General features: G+C 43.1%; 1 protein-coding gene across 1 annotated transcript in view; it reads right to left on the bottom strand.

Annotated features, from left to right (window-relative positions):
• PLCD1 (phospholipase C delta 1) overlaps nt 1-10892 on the bottom strand; it is a 159803-nt gene extending 148911 nt beyond the window's left edge. The window contains exon 1 of the mRNA XM_056519684.1: nt 10609-10892. Coding sequence (XP_056375659.1) covers nt 10609-10633 — 25 coding nt within the window. The 5' untranslated portion in view covers nt 10634-10892. The remainder of the gene's footprint in view (nt 1-10608) is intronic.
• Nucleotides 10893-22310: the final 11418 nt, after the last annotated feature.

The raw sequence follows: 22310 nt of genomic DNA, 5'->3' as shown, positions 1-22310 counted from the left end.
ATATATTACACACACACACACTTTATATTTATACATTTTCAAAATATTGCTGTCAGCAGGACTGGTGCTGCAAGGATTTTTACCACCCTAGGCGAAAGCTAATTTTGCCACCCCTTTATTCCGCCCTTTGACATGCCCCACCTTACTACTGGGGTGACACACTGTAACAAACCCCCTCGTTCTATAATCTCCTTACTACTGAGGTGACAAACTAACAAACCTCCTCCTCATGTAATCTCCTTACTACTGGAGCGGCAGGGTTTAGCTGGATGGGTGGATGTTTCTGATGCTGGCTAACTATATTGCTGCAGGCAAAGCAGCCCCCCATTAAGAGTGCACTCTAGGCAGATGCCTATTTTGCCTATAGGCAGAGATGGCCCTGGCTTTCAGTGTATGTAAACAACATTGTTTACACCTATAAAGTGAAAGAGTGAGTACATCTGTAGCTGCGGCATCCATTTTAGTACATCAGTCGTCAACTGTAACTCTGTCCCGCATCAGGCGACACAGCGTCCTGCCATAACTCACTCTTCCCTCATCCGAAACTTCCTTGTCCAAAATGCCATCATCCCTCAGACGAAACTTCCTGCCGCATAGCAGAGAAGATGCTGCACAGCATGTATAGCAGAGTCGAAACTGTGAAACTTGCACGTGTACTGCAGACACTACATGTTCTACAGAGTCTGTATAGCAGAGCCAACACTGAATAACGTCTACAGTCAAGCCCGTCGCTACCGGACCGGCAAACCAAGCAATTGCTTGGGGGCACAGCCGGCCTGCACATTTCAATTAACGATCCACGGCAGGGTAAGTAAACTGGCCCGGGGGGGGGGGCACAGTGTATAGTAGTATTATATTCAGGGTACAGTGTGGGGCAGTATTTTATTTAGGGTACACTTTCTGGCAGGGTTATAATGATTACTGTCTTCATGCAGAGGATGAGGATCTGCTGACAGTGAGGAGCCAATGATGTCTGGATATCAGACTCTGCAGAGAAGATGGAGCTGGGGTGAAGACCTGGTCTCTGGACCCGATGAAGAAGAAAAGATAACAGAAGATGTCACTCAAGGCAGAAGACGTCACTCAGTGGACAGGGGGTATGGGTAGGGAACACTGCTGCACCTAATGTGGGGGGGGGGAACACTGCCTGCCTAATGTGGGGGGGGGGGGGGGGACACTGCCTGCCTAATGTGGGGGGAACTCTGCTGCACCTAATGTGCATCATATCGACGTTCGCTCACGTTGCGCTCCCAGAATTCAATGGCCGGCGTTACTATGTCCTGACGCCGGCCCTAGAGCATGACGTGCGTGAACATCAAAGGGGGGGGGGGCCCTCCATGTCCATTTTGCTTGGGGCCCCCAAATTCCTTCAAACGGCCCTGTGTACAGTAGAACCCGTATAGCAGAGAGCTGACACTGACTCGGCTCTAGTACACAGCAGGGAGGTTTTCCGTCTGAGGGATGACAGTGTTTCGGATGACAGAGGGGGGAGTTTCAGTTGACGACCGACGGAGATTTGTCCAAGGGAGGAGGCGGGACGGAGTTACAGCTGACGATGTCCTAAAATGGACACTATATGTAGCAAACTAGACTGGATACAACTATAGCAAGTGTGGACAGTTGTGAAAAGCGTTAGGTCTGTATAGGTTTTTAGATATGAACAACATTTTTTTTTTTATTCACTGGCTGCAGTAACCATGAAAATGCCTGCCTTATATTTCTTCCCTGTCTCAGTGCATGTCCATATTAAACATAAAAAGCCATCAGCCTTCTCTATACCTCCTCCAATTCTAGGAAAAATGTGTGGCATGTTCAAACCTGAGCATTATAACAAAAGGTATTCTTACTTCTAGAGAAGTGTTTTTCCAACCAGGGTGCCTTCAGCTTAGGGATGTCCCGATACCATATTTTTTAAAGACAGAGTACGAGTACCGATACTTTAATTCTAGTACTCGCCGATACCAAGTACTTTTATTTTAAAGGGAATCTGACATCAGGGTGACCCGGTTTCTGGCGCTGTTTACCGTATGATATGTAGGGTCCTTGTTGTGTACAATGGAGGCGGCTGCTGTAGTATAAGCAAAGATTTCTCTCTTCTCCATTGGGCAGAACAGGGAATTTGCATTGGCGGCAAAACCGATTGCACTGATGACCACATGGTGAGCAGCAATAGAAACCGGGTCACCTGACCTATCTACCTATAAATTCAAGTTAGTGCAGGTGACACTGCAGTAAGATTGCCTTTAATAGTAGGTAGTACAGATAGATGCAGAAAGAAACAGGACCCCCGCTGTAGAGAGCAGGGCCCCCCCTGTAGAGAGCAGGCCCCCCTTTGTAGCCAGAAGGACCCCCTGTAGACAGCAGCCTTCCTTTGTAGCTGCTCACTGTCTGGTGTCGCCACTCCGCAGCCCCGTTCTCATCACTGCCGCTGCCCCGTTCTGCCGTCCGCATAATGGCGCCTTATGGAGGAGCATGTGACATACATGTCACCCTGCTTCCTCCGTAGCGTTACGCTGGGCGTAGTGGAGTGACATGTATGTCACATGCTCCTCCATAAGACGCCATAATACGGAACGGGGCAGCGGTCATGATGCGAACCTGAGGATGGGGCAGCGAAGCGGAGCACTCCACCAGGTATCGGATTTGGTATCGGGGACATTAGACAAGTCCCCGATACCTGGTATCGGCACCGATACTAGTATCGGGACATCCCTACTTCAGCTGTTGCAAAACTACAACTCCCAGCATGCCCAGACAGCTAGAAGCAGGAGGCACTTTGGTTGAAAAACACTGTTCTAGAGGATAATGCAGGGACTCCTGATGAGACCATATGGTGACATGCAGTATTTAGGAAAGCTGCATCGAATGCATGGACCATCACAACTGCAAACTGAATGAACCTTAAGGCCATGATCACACAGCTGAATTTCCACGCCAAATGTTTCGGTCACGGAAGTTCTGAGGCTAAGTTTCCACTTGTTTTTTTTCTGGCAGTTTTTGACCCAAAGCCAGAAATGTATTTAAAAAGGAGTAGGAAATATAATGGAAGGACTTATTCTTCTTCTCCCTTATGAAAACTGCAGTGACAGTATTCCAATGTGTGAACATAGTCTTCGTGTACAATAACTTTGGTTGATAAAAAAAAAAAAAAAAAAAAAAAAAAAGTCTCAGAGACAAGTACATTTTTTTTACATTCTTAACATGCTTTAAATGCCAGTATATAGCATATAAGATACAGACACACTGGATTCACAGAAATACAAAGCATCAGTGTTTCCCTAGTCTAAGAAAACACTGAAGTGTGTAATAGTGTAGTGATTGTATATGTACATTTTTTTAGCTTCTCTGTTATCCATGCAGAAAGAATAAAGTCATGAATAACACCAGCACCCGCTGTGCCATATTACTCAATGCATTCACTTATATACGCCCTCACAGGGCACGACAACGTGGACAGTCCAATTTTAGAAGAATACTGCAGACTCATATCCTTTTCAGATACATTTCTATTGTAAACAGAGTGACAGCTTGGAATTATATGGAAGTAAGCATCATGATGTGTGGCTGAGACTCTGACGCAATTATTTTTTTTTAGAAACTGACAATTAGGTTAGGTTAAAGGGGTACTCAGGTGAAAAACAACATTTTGATGGATCTCCCTTAATGTCCACACAGTTCTAGCGCTGACTAATTCAGTTGGTGCAGTCTGCCCTGAGATTATCAACTGGTGCCAAAAAGTTCTACAGATTTCTAAATTACTTCTATTTAAAAATGTTCAACCCTTCCAGTACTTAGCTGCTGTATGTTGCAGAGAAAGTTGTTTAGTTCTTTCCAGTCTGACCACAGAGGTCCATGGTTTGCATTATCTACTAGCTGAGTACCCGGCGTTGCCCGGTTTTTCCTTCCTAATCCTTGTTGGGGAGGAAAAGCAACAAAGGAGGAAGCTTTTGACTTCATATCCCCTCCTCATATATTGTTGTCACGTGCTGTCCTCACGTGGGACTGTTTTGTGATGAAGATATTGTAAGCTGAAAATAGAAGGGGATGTGGCTTTGTGGGACTGGGCGTGATTGGCAAGCCAGACCGATGCACAAAAAGAGTAAATAATAAAAGGATGGGGCTTAAAATGTGGGCGTGTCTTTGTGAGATGGGGTGTGGCTTACAAGCCGGATTGACATTCACCAGGAGATGCACAGCGTAGCTTGTGGGAGTAAGGTACTGGAAGTCCCATATACTTGCATGGGACTTGAAACAAAAACCCATCTTTTATATAAGGGTGTAGGTAAGGGTTAAATGTAACTATTATATATTTTTTATTTGACATATAAGTAATATGTGTACCAGGTATTGAAATATCTCCAGCCGTATGGAAGTTATGTGGGAACATACATTTCCTATTGACTTGCATGGGACTTTAACCCCTTAAGGACTGAGCCCTTTTTCACCTTAAGGACTCGGCCATTTTTTGCAATTCTGACCACTGTCACTTTAAACATTAATAACTCTGGAATGCTTTTAGTTATCATTCTGATTCCGAGATTGTTTTTTCATGACATATTCTACTTTAACATAGTGGTAAAATTTTGTGGTAACTTGCATCCTTTCTTGGTGAAAAATCCCCAAATTTGATGAAAAATTTTAAAATTTTGCATGTTTCTAACTTTGAAGCTCTCTGCTTGTAAGGAAAATGGATATTCCAAATTAAAAAAAAAATGTATTCACATTTCTAATATGTCCACTTTATGTTTGCATCATAAAATTGACGTGTTTTTACTTTTGGAAGACATCAGAGGGCTTCAAAGTTCAGCAGCAATTTTCCAATTTTTCACAAAATTTTGAAACTCGCTTTTTTCAGGGACCAATTCAGGTTTGAAGTGGATTTGAAGGGTCTTCATATTAGAAATACCCCACAAATTACCCCATTATAAAAACTGCACCCCCCAAAGTATTCAAAATGACATTCAGTCAGCTTTTAACCCTTTAGGCGTTTCACAGGAATAGCAGCAAATTGAAGGAGAAAATTCACAATCTTCATTTTTTTTTCACTCGCATGTTCCTGTAGACCCAATTTTTGAATTTTTGCAAGGGGTAAAAAGGAGAAAATTTTTACTTGTATTTGAAACCCAATTTTTCTCGAGTAAGCACATACCTCATATGTCTATGTTAATTGTTCGGCGGGCTGAGAAAGGAAGGAGCGACAAATGTTTTTTGGGGGGCATGTCACCTTTAGGAAGCCCCTATGGTGCTAGAACAGCAAAAAAAAAAAAAAAAACCACATGGCATACCATTTTGGAAACTAGACCCCTCGGGGAACATAACAAGGGGTAAAGTGAACCTTAATACCCCACAGGGGATTAACGACTTTTGCATATGTAAAAAAATATATATATTTTTTTTCCTAAAATGCTTGGTTTCCCAAAAGTTTTACATTTTTAAAAAGGGTAATAGCAGAAAATATCCCCCAAAATTTGAAGCCCAATTTCTCCCGATTCAGAAAACAACCCATATGGGGGTGCAAATTGCTCTGCTGGCGCACTACAGGTCTCAGAAGAGAAGGAGTCACATTTGGCTTTTTGAAAGCAAATTTTGCTCTGGGGGCATGTCGCATTTAGGAAGCCCCTATGGTGCCAGAACAGCAAAAAAAAAAAAAAAACACATGGCATACTATTTTGGAAACAAGACCCCTCGGGGAACGTAACAATGGGTTAAGTGAACCTTAATACCCCACAGGTGTTTCACGACTTTTGCATATGTAAAAAAAAGAAAAATTTTTTTTACCTAAAATGCTTCTTTTCCCAAAAATTTTACATTTTTAAAAAGGGTAAAAGCAGAAAATACCCCCCAAAATTTGTAACACAATTTCTCCCGAGTACGGCGATACCCCATATGTGACCCTAAACTGTTGCCTTGAAATACAACAGGGCTCCAAAGTGAGAGCGCCATGCGCATTTGAGGCCTAAATTAGGGATTGCATAAGGGTATTCTACGCCAGTGATTCCCAAACAGGGGGCCTCCAGCTGTTTTAAAACTTCCAGCATGCCTGGACAGTCAGTGGCTGTCTGGTAATACTGGGAGTAGTTGTTTTGCAACAGCTGGAGGCTCCGTTTTGTAAACCATGGCGTACCAGACTTTTTTCATTTTTATTGGGGAGGGGAGGGGGGCTGTGTAGGGGTATGTGTATATGTAGTGTTTTTTACTTTTTCATTTTTATTTTGTGTTAGTGTAGTGTTTTTAGGGTACAGTCGCACAGGCGGGGGTTCACAGTAGTTTCTCGCTGGCAGTTTGAGCTGCGGCAGAAAATTTGCCGCAGCTCAAACTTGCAGCCGGATACTTACTGTAAACCTCCGCCCATGTGAGAGTGTACCCTGTACGTTCACATTGGGGGGGGAGAAACATCCAGCTGTTGCAAAACTACAACTCCCAGCATGTACAGTCTATCAGTGCATGCTGGGAGTTGTAGTTTTGCAACAGCTTTGCAACAACAAAGCTTTGTCCTCTACCTATTCATATGTAGATATTAGAGCATCTGTCACGAATAGAGAACTGACAGGAATTTCCCAAGTTCTCATGTGTTTAGACATAAATCTTCTGGACAAGGCAGAGATACCTTTCACGTGACTTGTGATGGGAAGGAGAGGTATGTAGGTGGGGAGGCATGCCAGAGAAGACGAAAGAACGAAGAATGTGTTTGTTGACAGGCCACCTCCCTTAACACTGCATCATCTTAAAGAGGATCTGTCATCAGCATCACTTGCTCTAACCTATTGGTATAGGCTTATAGTGCAAGTGGGGCCTATGACAATGATACTTACCCTTCCCAGATCCATGCCTCTATCTAGCGATATTCCCGGTTTTCTTAATAAGTTAATGAGGAATCTTGGTTACAGTGTCATCCGGCATTAATCTCCATAGGAAGCGCCCTCCTCCCCTGTGCTAAGCCTCCTATGCTGCAGAATAGAGCTCCATTCTGCAGCTACACACCTCTCCTCCGCATGCACAGCCGACCATTTTCTGGTTTAGATCTAAGCATGAATACTTACACAGTCCCTCTAAGAGCAAGTATTTAAAGGGTAGCTCCCACCATCCCTTTTTTTCTTCTTCTTTCTGTCCCTGCCTATTGCCCATCTATCCCTAACCACCTCCCTGCCTTTACATTTTTTTTTACTATATTAAAAATGCTTTTTTTCTGCCTGGTAGTGTGCTCACTACCAGGCAGACTTCCCCGACAGGCACCACGTCACTGATGCCTGCTGGGGGGGGCCCCAACTTCCGCCCTTAGTTTAACTATACAGGGTGCCTCCAGCTGTTTCACCACTACAACTCCCAGCCTGCCCTGACATCTATTGGCTGTCAGGGCATGCTGGGAGTTGTAGTGGGGAAACAACTGTAGGCACCCTGTGGTGAAAACAGTCTCAGCCGCAGCTGCCACAGATCTCGCTCCCCCAGGCCCCGCCGCGCAACACCCCCCACCCTTCTCCCTCCGCCCACCCGAAAAAGACATTCCGCTCCCCCAAACTCCATCACCCCCAGACCCCGCCGTGCAACACCCCCCTCCCTCCGACCGCCCGAAAAGAAGACATTCCGCTCCCCTTATAAGATCTCAGATCAGACTTGCCTATCCGGAGGATCAGCGCAGCAATGAGTGCGCGCGCTGCCTCCGGAAAGGGTAACGGGGCGGGTGGGGCCACGCGCGAGGCTAGTGGAGCAGCCTGACAGTGGGCAGTGCAGCCCCAGCTATCAGCGCGCTCGCTCTCGCCTGTTTGATTGACAGGCGGGAGCGAGCACTGCAGTGACTGGATTTCGACTCATTGCCAGGCTGAAATGAGTCGAAATCCAGTAGTGACGTCACTGCTGAATGCATTCGGCCACTAGGAGGGCAACCACTAGTGGCCGAATTTAAAAGTGATTTTAAACTTGTTTAAAATCCCTTTTTTTAATTAAAGTATATTAGAGATATGTTGTAGTACTTAAGTACAACAACATATCAATTTTTTTTACTTCATGACAGTGCCCATTTAATCTCGCTACAAGTTTTCTTGAAATAAAATAAAAAAATAAAATGTTTTTTTTTTTTTTTTTTAAATCAACTGGTGCCAGAAAGTTATACAGATTTGTAAATGACTTCTATTTAAAAATCTGAACCCTTCCAGTACTCATCAGCTGCTATATGCTCCAGAGTATGTTGTGCGTTTCTTTCCAGTCTGACCACAGTGCTCTCTGCTTACACCTCTGTCCGTATCAGGAACTGTCCAGACTAGGAGGAAATCCCTATAGTAAACCGGACAGTTCCTGACATGGACAGAGGTGTCAGCAGAGAGCAATGTGGTCAGACTGGAAAGAACTACACAACTTCCTCTGGAGCATAACGTAGCTGATAAGTACTGGAAGGATTAAGATTTTTAAATAGAAGTCAATCTGTATAACTTTCTGGCACCAGTTCATTTAAAAAAAATAAAAAAAAAGTTTTCCACCGGAGTACCCCTTTAGGCAGCTTGGCCCCACCTCCTTGAAACTTGGTTGACAAATAAAAAAGTAGATTTTTTTTGGCAACCACCATCAGCTCCAGGAAAAGTACACTACTATATACCCTAACACAGTCTTTCCTAACCAGGGTTCCTCCAGCTGTTGCAAAACTACAACTCCCAGCATGCTCACAACAAAATGGCAGGATGGATAAATAAATAATAATAATAAATAGGAGTACACCTTAGGCTGCAGCTACATTTTTCCTGTCAAAGGAGAACTCCAGAATATAAAAATTGTCCTGCCGGCAGTAAAAAAAAAAAATAAAGATGTACATACCTTCCTTCGCTCCCCTGAGGCCTCCGGTAACCGGCTCCGGTCTCCGCCGCGATCCTCTTCCTGGTTGCCGGTGGTCGGCGAGTCATACTGCGCTCAGCCAAGTGAAGTGGCTCGGCCAGCAATAGGCTGAGAATTTTGTGTCTTGAAGCGTTCTCACACTGCCGCTCAGCCTATCGCCGGCCGAGCCGGGACTTCAGTGCGGCCGGTGATTGGCTGAGCGCAGTATGACTCGCCGACCACCAGCAACCAAGAAGAGGATCGCGGCGGAGACCGGAGCCGGTTACCGGAGGCCTCAGGGGAGCGAAGGAAGGTATGTACATCTTTATTTTTTTTTACTGCCAGCAGTATGGTGGACAATTTTTATATTCTGGAGTTCTCCTTTAAGGTCTGATAAATTGCCATGTGTTATTGAACCAAACAAACAATCTCAAAAGGTTTCTTTCATATCTTTCCTTCTTCTTCGTCAGTCGTTCTGATGTAAACACCCCATTATAAGCCATCACTTAGGTTGTGTTTTGTTTTTGTGGTTACCATTTGTCATGCTCCAATTATAGCTCAATTACAAGATAGTCCTAGAAAACACTACTAAAACTATCAGATTTCATAGACCGGTCACGTTGTCAGGACACAATGACGCCTTCACCGCATAAAATATACGCAAGAAGCGAAACAAGCTGTTCTATTGAGGTGCACTGCACAGTCATTGCTGGAGTCTGCAGAGCCCATTGCTGCACCTACTGGAAACTCCTAGAACTCACTAGATTATTCAAGATAGTAACACGGACTTTGTTTTCTACAAGAAAAATAACTGTTTTTTTTTTTTTTTTGCTCAAGGGGGTGAGATTCGATTTTCGTTTTAGGTGTTTTCAATCCAACAAAAGAACCAAGCGGGGAAATTGCAGCTGACCTACTTATAAAAGTATGCCAACCATGCAAATGTACGCCAGATGAAACTGCAAATCTGTGAATCACTACCCAGTACCATGTCCTCCACATTCTATTTCACTGAGCAGAGATACATTTGTGAGAGCAGCTTAAAGGGGTACTCCAATGGCCAGCGTTCGGAAGTGAATGTTCCAAACGTTGTTTTCACGCTGCGGGGGTCGGCCACGTGGCCGACCCCCGCAGCGTGAAAACAGCGTTTGGAACATTCACTTCCGAACGCTGGCCAGTGGAGTACCCCTTTAACTGCAGGTACTACTTCTATTACACAAGTTATCACAATGCAAAGATGATGAGGCAGCCTTGTTGACAAATTCGCCTCTGCCACACACATATTATATATATATATATATATATATATATATATATATATATATATATATATATATATATATATATACATACACACACACACACACACACACACACACACACACACACACAAAATAGAGATTATGGCTGAGATTTATCAAAAACTGTGTAGAGGAGGAGTGGAGCAGTTGCCCATGGCAACCAATCAGCTTGCTTCTTTCATTTTTAAAGAGACCTGTGAAAAATGAAAGAAGCGATCTGATTGGTTGCTATAGGCAACGCAGCAACTTTTCCTCCGGACAGGTTTTGATAAATCTCAGCCTAGGTCTCCAGCTGTTGCAAAACTACAACTCCCAGCATGCCCAGACAGCTGGAGACACGTGATTTGGGAAACACTGCCGTGAAACTTAAAATTCCCAAAACTAACACGGTCACTTCTACTGCTTCTTTATGGAAGTATGAAGAACTGGGGAATCCTTTTAGTAGTCAAGCCTTTCTATACAAAGCATGCAGACAACACCTGGTAGCGGCTTTACGTCTTTTTGTGTTTACCTTGTAATGCGCCATTAGTGTCCATTATTGTGGGGGGCGCTGCAGTCAGCTGGGCGCACAGCAGGGGTCCCTGTGGTGGGAGCTTCCTAGTCAGGACTCTGTCAGAGTGTTATATTCTTGTCGTGGGTCCCAGCGTTTATCCTGACTGAGAGTGTGACACAGACATTTGGTCCTGCAATGAGCTTTTCACTAGCAATGTGAGCACGCCCATCCTCGTCCGTCCAGTCTGCTGTGTGCATGCTCAGGCTGCGGCACACACGGCTGTTCTCTGACTGTGTTTGGACATGTTCAGTTATGAGACTTCTGCTCATCCTTACATAGCTGTACTTTTTTAGCTGTACTTTTTTAGCTGTACTTTTTTAGCTGTACTTTTTTAGCTGTACTTTTTTTGCAAGGTTCTCTGAAGTATGAACCGAAATTCCTTTTTTTTAATCTGGACATCCTGTATCATGAGATCACATTGCCGTGTTAGGAGATCTAGACAGCCGCAAGCTGTTCCCTATTCACATCATTACAACTAGAGATGAGCGAACTTACAGTAAATTCTATTCGTTACGAACTTCTCGGCTCGGCAGTTGATGTCTTATCCTGCATAAATTAGATCAGCCTTCAGGTGTTCCGGTGGGCTGGAAAAGGTGGATACATTCCTAGGAAAGAGTCTCCTAGTACTGTATCCACCTTTTCCAGCCCACCGGAGCACCTGAAAGCTGAACTAATTTATGCAGGATAAGTCATCAACTGCCGAGCCGAGAAGTTCGTGACGAATCGAATTTACTGTAAGTTCACTCATCTCTAATTACAATCACCCAATTCACAAACAGCAACAATCCATTTAGGCTAAGTTCACATTGACGTTGTCTTCCATCCAGTTCAAGGTCTGGCTCTTTTTTTACTTCTTTACTTCTTTTTTTTTTTTTTTTTTTTTTTTTCTTTCCTTTCCTTAAAGGGGTACTCCAATCAACTGGTGCCAGAAAGATAAACAGATTTGTAAATTAAACTTGAAAAAAAAAGGGGGGGATAAAGCCAGCGCTGAATACAATTTCCTCTTTATTATATCCAAGTTAAAATTCCATGGCAGGCGAAAAATGTAAGGGTGCATGCACACTACTTTTCTTAAGATACGGGACCGTATACGGCTGGGGAGAGGAGGGCGGAGAGTCGGGGGTGGGGCAACTGCACGCTGCCATATGCGGTCCCGTATCTAATGTATTTCAATGAGCGACCGGAGTGAAATGCTGCCTCTGGTCGGCTCCGTTTTGGCCCATATACGGTTTCCCGACCGGACCTACGAACGTAGTCAACAGCGTTTTTAGGTCCAGTCGGGAAATCGTATATGGGGCAAAACGGAGCCAACCGGAGGCAGCATTTCACTCCGGTCGCTCATTGAAATACATTAGATACGGGACCGCATATGGCAGCGTGCAGTTGCCCCGCCCCCGACTCTCCGCCCCCCTCTCCCCAGCCGTATACGGTCCCGTATCTTAAGAAACATAGTGTGCATGCACCCTAACACGAGGACAAAAGTGCAAAACAGCATCCCCCCTTTTTTCAAGTTTGCTTTGCTTCAGAGGTTGGCCGTGCACGTGTGGGATCAGGTGAGCTGAAACAGACTCTTTCCAAACTCTTAGATTTATAAATTACTTCTATTGAAAAATCATAATCCTTCCAGTACTTATCAGCTGTTGTATGCTCCACAGGAAGTTCTTTTGTTATTGGATTTCTTTCCTGTCTGATCTCAGTGCTCTCTGCTGACACCTCTGTCCATTTTAGGAACTGTCCAGAGTAGGAGCAAATCCCCATGGCGAACCTATCCTGCTCTGGACAGTTCCTGACATGGACAGAGGTGTCAGCAGAGAGCACTGTGGTCAGACAGAAAGGAAACTCAAAAAGAAAAGAACTTCATGTTGAGAATACAGCAGCTGATAAGTACTGGAAGGATTAAGATTTTTTAATAGAAGTAATTTACAGATCTGTTCAACTTTCTGGCGCCAGTTGATTTAAAAAAATGTTTTCCAGGGAAGTACCCCTTTAAAGGAGTACTTCAGGATCTGAAAACGTATCCCCTATCCTAAGGATAGGGGATATATGTCAGATCGCGGGAGGCTCCGTCCGCTGGGACCCCCGTAATCTCCCATATGGGGCCCCGGCAGTCTGCACATAGGGAACGTTTCAATCACTGCACGAAGCGGCGGCTGATACGCCCCCTCAATACAAAGCTATGGAAGAGCCAGAGCACTGCATTCGTCAATCTCCGGTTCTGCCATAGCACTGCATTGAGGGGGCGTGTCGACCGCTGCTTTGTGTGGTGGTCGACATGCCCCCTTTCTGGGGGGTCCCAGCGGTTGGCTCCCCGATGATCTGACACTTATCCCCTATCCTTAGGATAGGGGATGCGTTTTCAGATCCTGGAGTACTCCTTTAACCTCTTAAGGACCCATGATGTAAATGTACATCCTGAGTCCGCTGCCATTCCATAACGCGGGGCCATGGCGTGGCCCCGCGTCATAGCGGGTCGGGCCCAGCCTCTAACAACGGCCGGAACCCATGGCTAATAGCGCGTGGCACTGATCGCGGTGCCGCGCACTATTAACCCTTTAGACGCGGCGTTGAAAGTTGAACGCCAAGTCTAAAGTGAAAGTAAATCATTGCCGGTTAGCTCAGGGGGCTGTTCGGGATGTCCGTGGCGAAATCGCGGCATCCCGAACAGCTGTAAGACAGCAGTGTTATATGTCTCCATGGGAGCTATAACATTGCAAGAAAAAAGTGGAAAAACAAGTGAAAAAAGATCATTTAACCCCTCCCCTACTAAAAGTTTGAATCACCCCCCTTTTCCCATTTAAAAAAAACCACAGTGTAAATAAAAATAAACATATGTGGTATCGCCACGTGCGGAAATGTCCGAATTATAAAAATATATATTGTTAATTAAACCGCATGGTCAATGGCGTACACACAAAAAAATTCTAAAATAGTGTTTTTTTGGTCACTTTTTATATCATGAAAAAATGAATAAGTCCTATCAATACAAAAATGGTACCGCTAAAAACTTCAGATCACGGCGCAAAAAATTAGCCCTCATACCACCCCATACGTGGAAAAATAAAAAAGTTATAGGGGTCAGAAGATGACAATTTTAAACGTATAAATTTTCCTGCATGTAGTTGATTTTTTCCAGAAGTACTACAAAATCAAACCTATAAAAGTAGGGTATCATTTTAATCGTATAGACCTACAGAATAAAAAGAAGGTATAATTTTTACCGAAAAATGTACTGTGTAGAAATGGAAGCCCCCAAAAATTACAAAATGGAATTTTTTCAATTTTGTCTCACAATGATTTTTTTTTTCTGTTTTGCCGTATATTTTTGGGTAAAATGACTGGCGTCTTGACAAAGTAAAATTGGTGGCGCAAAAAATAAGTTATGATTTTTTTAAAGGTAAGGAGGAAAAAACAAAAATGCAAAAGCTGAAAAACCCGGGTCCTTAAGGGATTAAGCACGGACCCTGAAATGGGTCAAAACACAATGGACACAGTTGAACGGGGTCCGTCAGGGGGGAAAAAAAAGCGCACTATTTTTTTTCTACGCTAAACTCCCGTCGTTCTGACGGAATTACCGGAAGAACTCCGAATAGCCGAGTCCGATGGCAATGTGAACGAGGCCTAAGATATAAGCCTGTGTTCTCATGTTGCAGTTGAATTGCGGTTTTATTTTTACTGCACAATACAAACAGACTTGTAACAATGAATCAGATACCTTATTGGTCGGTGTATTTATTGAAGTAGTAACCACCAATCTTTTTTAGGCTAAGTTTCATCTTTTTTTTCTTTTTGCAAAAGCTCCCAAAAAACGCCACAATGTTGATGTTGGATGGATTTCCTGCCGAAAATGGGAGGAGAGCAGCAGAAAGTAGAGAATAGTAATGGTTGTCATTTATTTTTAATGGCCCGAAGGTGACTCAGTCAGGGTGGTATGCGCTATTTACGCTTAAAAACTGAAAACTGCGCTTTTGAATCCGCATAAAATAGCACATAGGATTAATAACATGGTTTCTGTTTTGCAGATTGCAGACATCAAGCTATATTGCGCAGTGCAGTATATGGATGGTATCCATAAGTTACAAGCCAACTTGGACACACTAAGGGGAGAATTTATCAAGGGCGGTGTAGGTGAACGATTTTTCTACATTTTTTATTTGTGTTTTGGCAATGTGTATGTGCGCCAAATTTATAAAGTGGTTGCATGGCATGTGATAAATATGGTACACCTTTTTATGAAGTTACACTTCAGTACACCACTTTGTATGTTTCCTCCTCTGCAACTTTTTCAGCCACATTAAGGGTAGGATCACACGTAACGGAATCGCAGTGGATCCGCCAAGGATGGATCCTACAGTGTGCCTCCAGCTGTGCTTGCTCGTAGCGGCAATCCAATGCTACAAGCAGACACACAGTGTGAACTGCGAGTTCACTGCACATGTGCCCGGCGACTCACAGAGTGCTGTGTTTCTGCTCGTAGCGGCGGATTGCTGCTACGAGCAGGCAGGCACAGCTGAAGGCACACTGTAGGGTCCGTCATCGGCGGATCTGCAGCATAAAATAAGCTGCAAATCCATTCCGTGTGACCCTTCTCTTAAACCTGATGTGCCAAGATGTTTTTACAAATGAGATTCACAGCCAGTTTTGTAAGCCAGGTCTGGACTGGTGTAAATTTGCAACAAATTGAGGGCTTTGGGACAAATTGTGCAACAAGTCATGACCACTGCAGAAAGTTGTATCCGGACCCATTACAATCATCTTTGTCACTATTTCTCCTCTAAACAGAGTTCATTGATTGTATTATACCCCCCCCCCCCACAAGTTTTGAACGGCTGTGCAGGAATGGGCCACAGACGAAGGGACTCCTTTCTAGAATTAACTCCATTCTGCTTTCTCTCCCTGACAGCCCCCTTCATCCAACCATTATATGAGCCATTGGGAAGAGGCCCTTAATGTGTATTATGCTTCCTTAGTGGCAGATAACTTGGGAATGGGCTTCCAAGGCATCCATATGTACAGCATACATGGAGACCCAATTTAAGATGTCCTGTTTGTCCTGTTGAACAAACTGAATCCTGATATCCCTCCTCAATGCTGGTGTGGTGGAGTGAGTTTCACTATTTTTCACATAGTTTGGTCCTGCCCGTGTATTGTGTCCTATTGGACAATGGTCCAGTGGCTTCTTCATGCTGTCTTGGGTGTCTTGTTCCACTTGGATCCCTTGGTCTATCTTTTGCACCTTTCAAGTAGGGCTCTTTCGAAGAAGACATTTAAGTTATTTTTACATGTGACTCTGGCCGCTAAGACGCTTATCGCTAAACATTGGAAGCAGACCCTTCCGCCATCGGAAGAAGACCTGATGGCCCGGGTCCGTGAGATTCGCTCTTTGGAATCTCTTACGGTTTCTCTAAACAATAGGATCCCTCAGTTTGTGTTGGTCTTGGGAGCCTTGGGATAGATTTGTGGCTCAGCAGCCTCCATAATCCACTTTTTGTTGGCTGTACCTTTGGCCTTCTTTCTCCTAGACTTTTTTCTTTTTCTTTTTTTCTGACTTCTCCCTCTTGTTTCTTTTTGTTTATCTTGTGGTTTGTCCCCCTGTTCCCTTTCCCTTTTTGTTTTTAATTGTACTGTGTTTTTTTTATACATTTATTTTTGTACATGATTTGCTAATAAAGATATATCATATTTTATACAGAATATTGTTGTTATTGATAGATGTGCACTGCACCGCTTTTTCTCCTTTTGTTTTGTATATGGGTATTGGGATAGACTGCTTTGCACCCTGATATGTACTCTGATGTAGAGGTTGAGCCCCCGTGTTTTTGTGTTTGGTTGGTTTCACTGCTGAAAGTTAAAGAGTACCTGTCACCAAACTAAACTTAAACTTCAACTACAAATATATTGTTTCTTATGTAATTTTAAGACACTTTGCTATTTACTTGCTGTTAAAATTCTCAACCTTTATATGTTTTTAATGTGATTGAAAAAACAGCCACTAGGTGGCTCTGTTCTGTTCCCTGCGCAAGTCAAACAGTTTGATCTCCTCCCGGCCTGACAGGAGACCAAACTCAGAAAGTGCGTGAGGGGCATGGAGAGGCATGGCAAGGCACAGCTCTCGCAGGCTTCAGGGATGTTGCACCTGCTGGGGAACGCCCACTTTCTTCTGCCGGGAGTTCACACAATGTGAGCAAGGGGAAAGGTATGATACACAGCTTTTTAAAGCTCAGAAAATGTTTTTAAGGGCAGGAGGGATGTTAGTAGTAGTTAGGTAATATATTCTAAATTAGTTTAGAAAATATGGTTTGATGACACGTACTCTTTAACCAGACTATGGTGTAGCTCAGTGTTTCTCAACCAATGTTCGTTCAGCTGTTGCAAAACTACAACTTCCAGCACGCCTGGACAGCCGAAGACACACTGGTTGTGAAACACTAGCATAACTACACAATTGCAGAAAAAGCAGCTAAAGCAAAAGTCTCAATCTAAAGTCTCTAAAGATCAACTATGACAAATCCTGAGACAAATCAACACCACAAAAACAGGATAAACCCAATGCCCAAGTGTTTGGGTATCCACTTGGCGAATGAGGTTTAGCATAGATAAAAGTAAAGTATGTATCTGGGTACTAATAACTTGCATGTATCATATATCCTAGAGGAAGAAAATTGGATCTGGGTGTATTTTAGATCATAATCTAATAAACAGCGTGCAAGGTCAGTCTACTGCTTCTAAGGGTATAATCACAGTGTGTTCCTGCCCCTGTTAATAGTATCCCTCAGCATCCTGCTAAAATCGGGATGTTGACATATACTGTTAGGCTATGTTCACACTTCTGTAATGTCCGCACGAAAAATCTCTGTGCGGACACTCCGGAGAGTGAGGGCGGTGGCATTATAATTCCCTTACGGGAATGCGCCATCTCATAGAGGGCTATTCTTTGTGGTGCATTCTTTGTGCGGACACGGAAAATGGAATTTCCATGCAAGCAAAATCTGGCACGGAAATTCCGATTGTGTGCACAGTGCAGCAGCGCAGCAGAGTCCTGCATGGAGATTGCAGACATGTGAACATGGCCTTAGGCTATATTCACACGGCACAATTTCTGCATGCGGAATATATATCCCCGCTGGACCTGCGCCATACACCATTCATTTCAATGAGCCGGACGGAGTCAGGTAGTGACTCTGGATGGCGATTTTTTTTGGACCACATCAGTTTTTGTTGCCGGACTGAAATCGCAGCAGACCATGTTTTTCAGTCAGGCAACTATCTGACTTTGTCCAGGTCTTTGAAATGAATGGGGAGTGGCACGGGTCTGGCAGGGATACGGCAGCAGACGGTTTTCAAATTCTTCTGCCGGATCTGGCTGCCGTGTCCCTAAATCGTGATGTGAATGCAGCCTTACTAGGGAACCATGAGTGGCATTATGCAAATGATGATATCATGCCATAGCATTGACATTGTATAGGTTATTTATATAGTGTGCTGTTCTCACATATTAGAATTCTTATGTTACATAAATAGAGTGCACATAGAGTGGTGTGGTGCACTACAGTAGAGCACTAAGAATTCAGCAAACTCTCTACGGGGGAGATTTATCAAAACCTGTGTAGAAGAATAGTGGTGCAGTTGCCCATAGCAACCAATCAGATCGCTTCTTTAATTTTTCACAGGCCTTTCTAAAAATGAAAGAAGCGAGCTGATTGGTTGCTATGGGCAACTGGGCAAGTTTTCCTCTGCACAGGTTTTGATAAATCTCCCCCAATGTCCCTACCACCAATACTGGATTTCCTGGGTGTGTCTGACAGCATCTGTTATACAAACTGCTGTCAGAAGGTCCTGACAAAATCTGAAGGTTTACTGACAAATATGTAAGGAGCTTTTACGGTGGGAACTCATCAGGATCAGAAATCTAAATATAAAATAACAATTTAAAGGATAGCTCACAGTACAAGACCAAAATGTATCAGACTGAGCTATCCAAATATTGCACCTATACCCTGGTGCAGATAACTAGAGGGATAATAGAAATAAAGGAATCTGGAGCTCTAGGTCTAGGATTATACGGACACTAATAGCATTGAAAACTAATTTATTAAATAAAGATTAGTGCATATAAACAGTCCACCCACAGGGCCCTTGTGGGTGAATAAACTAGAATACATGCAGAAATAATGACAGCAAAAATGGTAGAGTGGTCCCTCAAGTTACAATATTAATTGGTTCTGGGACGACCATTGTATGTTGAAACCATTGTATGTTGAGACCAGAACTCTATGGAAACCTGGTAATTGGTTCTAAAGATCCAAAATGTCATCCAAAAATAGGAAAAAGTGAGAATTAAAGAAAAATAAGTAGATAACTAATATAGATAAATCAAGTCCTTACATATAAAAGTAAGAAAGATCTGCTGGGAGCTGTAAATCAATGTCTATGTCAGTGTTTTCCAAGCAGGGAGCCTCCAGCTGTTTCAAAACTACAACTGCCAGCATGCCCGGACAGCCAAAGGCTGTCCGGGCATGCTGGGAGTTGTAGTTTTGCAACAGCTGGGGTCACCCTGCTTGGGAAACACCGGTCTATGTAGAGGACAGGAGCTTCTTCGGGGTCCTGTACAGTACACAATGTCCTAAAAAAGTAACATGGAGCCGCCCTCACCTGGTGTCCTAAGGAGCAGGTAACCCTGGTACAGGTAAAGTGTACAGAACATGTAATACCTTCCTGTACTGTATCAGTCAGTGCATACACTTCAGTAATACAGGTGTTTTACCAGTAAAATGTCCATTCTGATTGGTCAGTTCTTCTGGCCATTGACATGTTTCACAGATCTGGACTGTCTGTATGTTGAGTCTGGTTTCAACTTACAATGGTCCAGAAAAGACCATTGTATGTTGAAACTATTGTATGTTGTGGCCATTGTAAGTTGAGGGAAAAGATAAAACAATGAGAAATATAGAACAAGTCCTGTCGAAAAATGGAATAAAAAGAGAAAAATGACAATCCAATCTTAAAATAACGTCCACATAAATTAGGTATCCATACAATGTGCTGATAATGTAGATAGAGGCGGGTATAGCTCACAGTGGCAGTGTCGCATAATCACTCCATAAGATAAAGTCCTGTAGATACAGAAACTGGTACACAGTACCACTCACCCTAAGAAATAGGCACAAGTCCTCGCTGGTCCTTGCTGTGAGAGCGGCTGCCAGCACTGCCACTGTGAGCTATACGCGCCTCTATCTACATTATTGGCACATTGTATGGATACCTAATTTATGGGGACGTTATTTTAAGATTGGCTTATCATTTTCCTCTTTTTATTTCATTTTTGGACAGGACTTGTTCTATAGTTATCATTATTTTATCTTTTTTAGTGGTGGTACATATATCTATTTTTAGCATTTTTATATACCATTTTCACTATCATTACTTCTGCATTTATTCTAGTTTATTCACCCACAAGGGCCCTGTGGGTGGACTGCTTATATGCACTGATTATATGCACTATTTTTTTATTTGATTAATTAGTTTTCAATGCTATTAGTGTCCATATATTCCTAGACATAGAGCTCCAGATTCCTTTATTTCTATTATCCCTCCAGAAATCTAAACATTCTGCCTGTGGTTTCTGAAAAATCCTTGCACAAGGTGGTTTCAACATACTGGTTTTGTGGAATGTCACCCTGGCACCAGGTCACATGAGATATCATGTAAATGAGGGGGGTATGGTTGCACTTCAGGTGGAGATCTATGGACCTGTCCCAGCAGACTATGCTGATATTTCCCCCATCATATATTTTCGTAAATTTTAGTTCAGCAACATAAACACTATAACTTCAGTTGACAGATACTCCTTATAAAGGGGTACTCTGGAGGAAAATGTTTTCGAATAAACTGGTACCAGAAAGTTATACAAATATGTAAATTACTTTTATTTAAATATTTTAATCCTTCCAGTACTTATCAGCTGCTTTATGCTTCAATCTGACCCCAATGCTCTCTCCTGCCACCTCTGTTCATATCAGGAACTATCCAGAGCAGGAGAGGATTACTATGGACATTAGCTCCTGCTCCAGAGTACCCCTTTAACTCCACTTTACACATGCATGTTCAGCCATGCGTGCATGTGTTCCCAAAAGGGAGAGGAGACTAAATGACTGCCAGACTCCACTGGTTAGCTATTTCTTTTGAGAATAAAAACATCAGGTATTTTTGTACCCTACATGCTCAACCCTCCAGTCACGGGAAAGACAAGACACCGCATATGCATTAGATGGCATTCCGCCCTGATAATTTGGCTTGGCTCATCTAAGGCCACCTTTATGCTATCATTTTATCATTGTATGTAGACTATATTTTTTTTTCTTAAATTCTTTACAACTTTTTAAGTAGACAACTTTGTTATGGTTGTCACTTAAACAGAGTGTCTCGGCACCGTCAATCAAAACCAGATAGTACACTTGATAACAATTTACACTCCGCCGATAACAGTATTCTGGGATCCCAACATCGGGTGCTCACGCCAAGCAGTAAGATATATTACAGTAAAAGAAACATAGCACGGAGCACTCACCAGGAATACCCTTGTCGTTAAGTAGAAAATCTTTATTTTCATTATGTAACACAGCAGCAGGAGGGCGGATAGATGCAGTGGCATGAGAGAGAAAGGCGAGGTATGGTCGGTATGGCGCACGCAGCACTTCGTCAGGCCCTTTCTCATGGTTGTGTAGGTATGTTAAAAACAAGTTGTTTTATTGCAGTGGTCATGAATTGATCATGTGTGACCTTTGGTGAAAAGTCGTTAAAAAAGTTGCAGAGTAGGAACCGTACAAAGTGGTGTATTGAAGTGTAATTTCAAACAAATGTGTACTAACACCATATCATCTGCAATGCAACCATTTAATAAATTTGGTGCACATACACATTACCACCACACAAATTAAAGGTGTAGAAAAATCCTTCACAGCTGAATGAAGTGCACTGCAGAGTGAACCTCATTCCCCAGCTGTCAATCAAATCCAACCTTTTCTCTGCAGAGAAAAGGTTGGATCTACAAGCCAGTTGGGGAATGGAGCATGCTGCTGCTGCTGCGCACTTTACCAGCTTAGAACTTACAATTGCAGCTGGTGAGACATCAATGCTCTCTCAACTTTTGACATGTCTGGGCACCATGTCAAAAGATGGTAGTAAGTTGAGGCTAAGAAAAAAAAATATGGTGGTATCACATTCACAGGGGTATGTTCAACAAGCTGAAACTCCTTCCAGTATGTAATATTAACGTTATTGATTCACATTATTGCTTGTCCGTTTGCTTGTTCTTGTTAAACCTAAAATTTCCCTTAGACTAGGGGAGTGTGGATTTAACAAGGAAGATTGCAGCAAACAATAGAACGCCGCTCTTATGGAGCACTTATGCCTAGAATTTTGCTTTACCTTTTGGACACATTCTTATTTTTGCATATCAAAGTATAAATTCCCCATTACAATTATTTTGTATATGTTTACTATAGACATTACTTCCTTAATCCCATTCCAACTGAATTCACAGGGCAACAGATAAATCTGAATTCCCCAAACCCCTGCAGGTTTGTTACTCTAAGGCCCCATTCACAAGGCGGAATTTCCGAGCAAAAAGCGACAGAAAAATTCTGCTCAGAATTCTGTTGCAG

This window comes from Hyla sarda, chromosome 5 (genome assembly GCF_029499605.1).
Source record: "Hyla sarda isolate aHylSar1 chromosome 5, aHylSar1.hap1, whole genome shotgun sequence".
In the NCBI taxonomy this organism is placed as follows: domain Eukaryota; kingdom Metazoa; phylum Chordata; class Amphibia; order Anura; family Hylidae; genus Hyla; species Hyla sarda.
The sequence above is the reverse complement of the archived record's forward strand: the minus strand, read 5'-3'. Positions and strand labels throughout refer to the sequence as shown.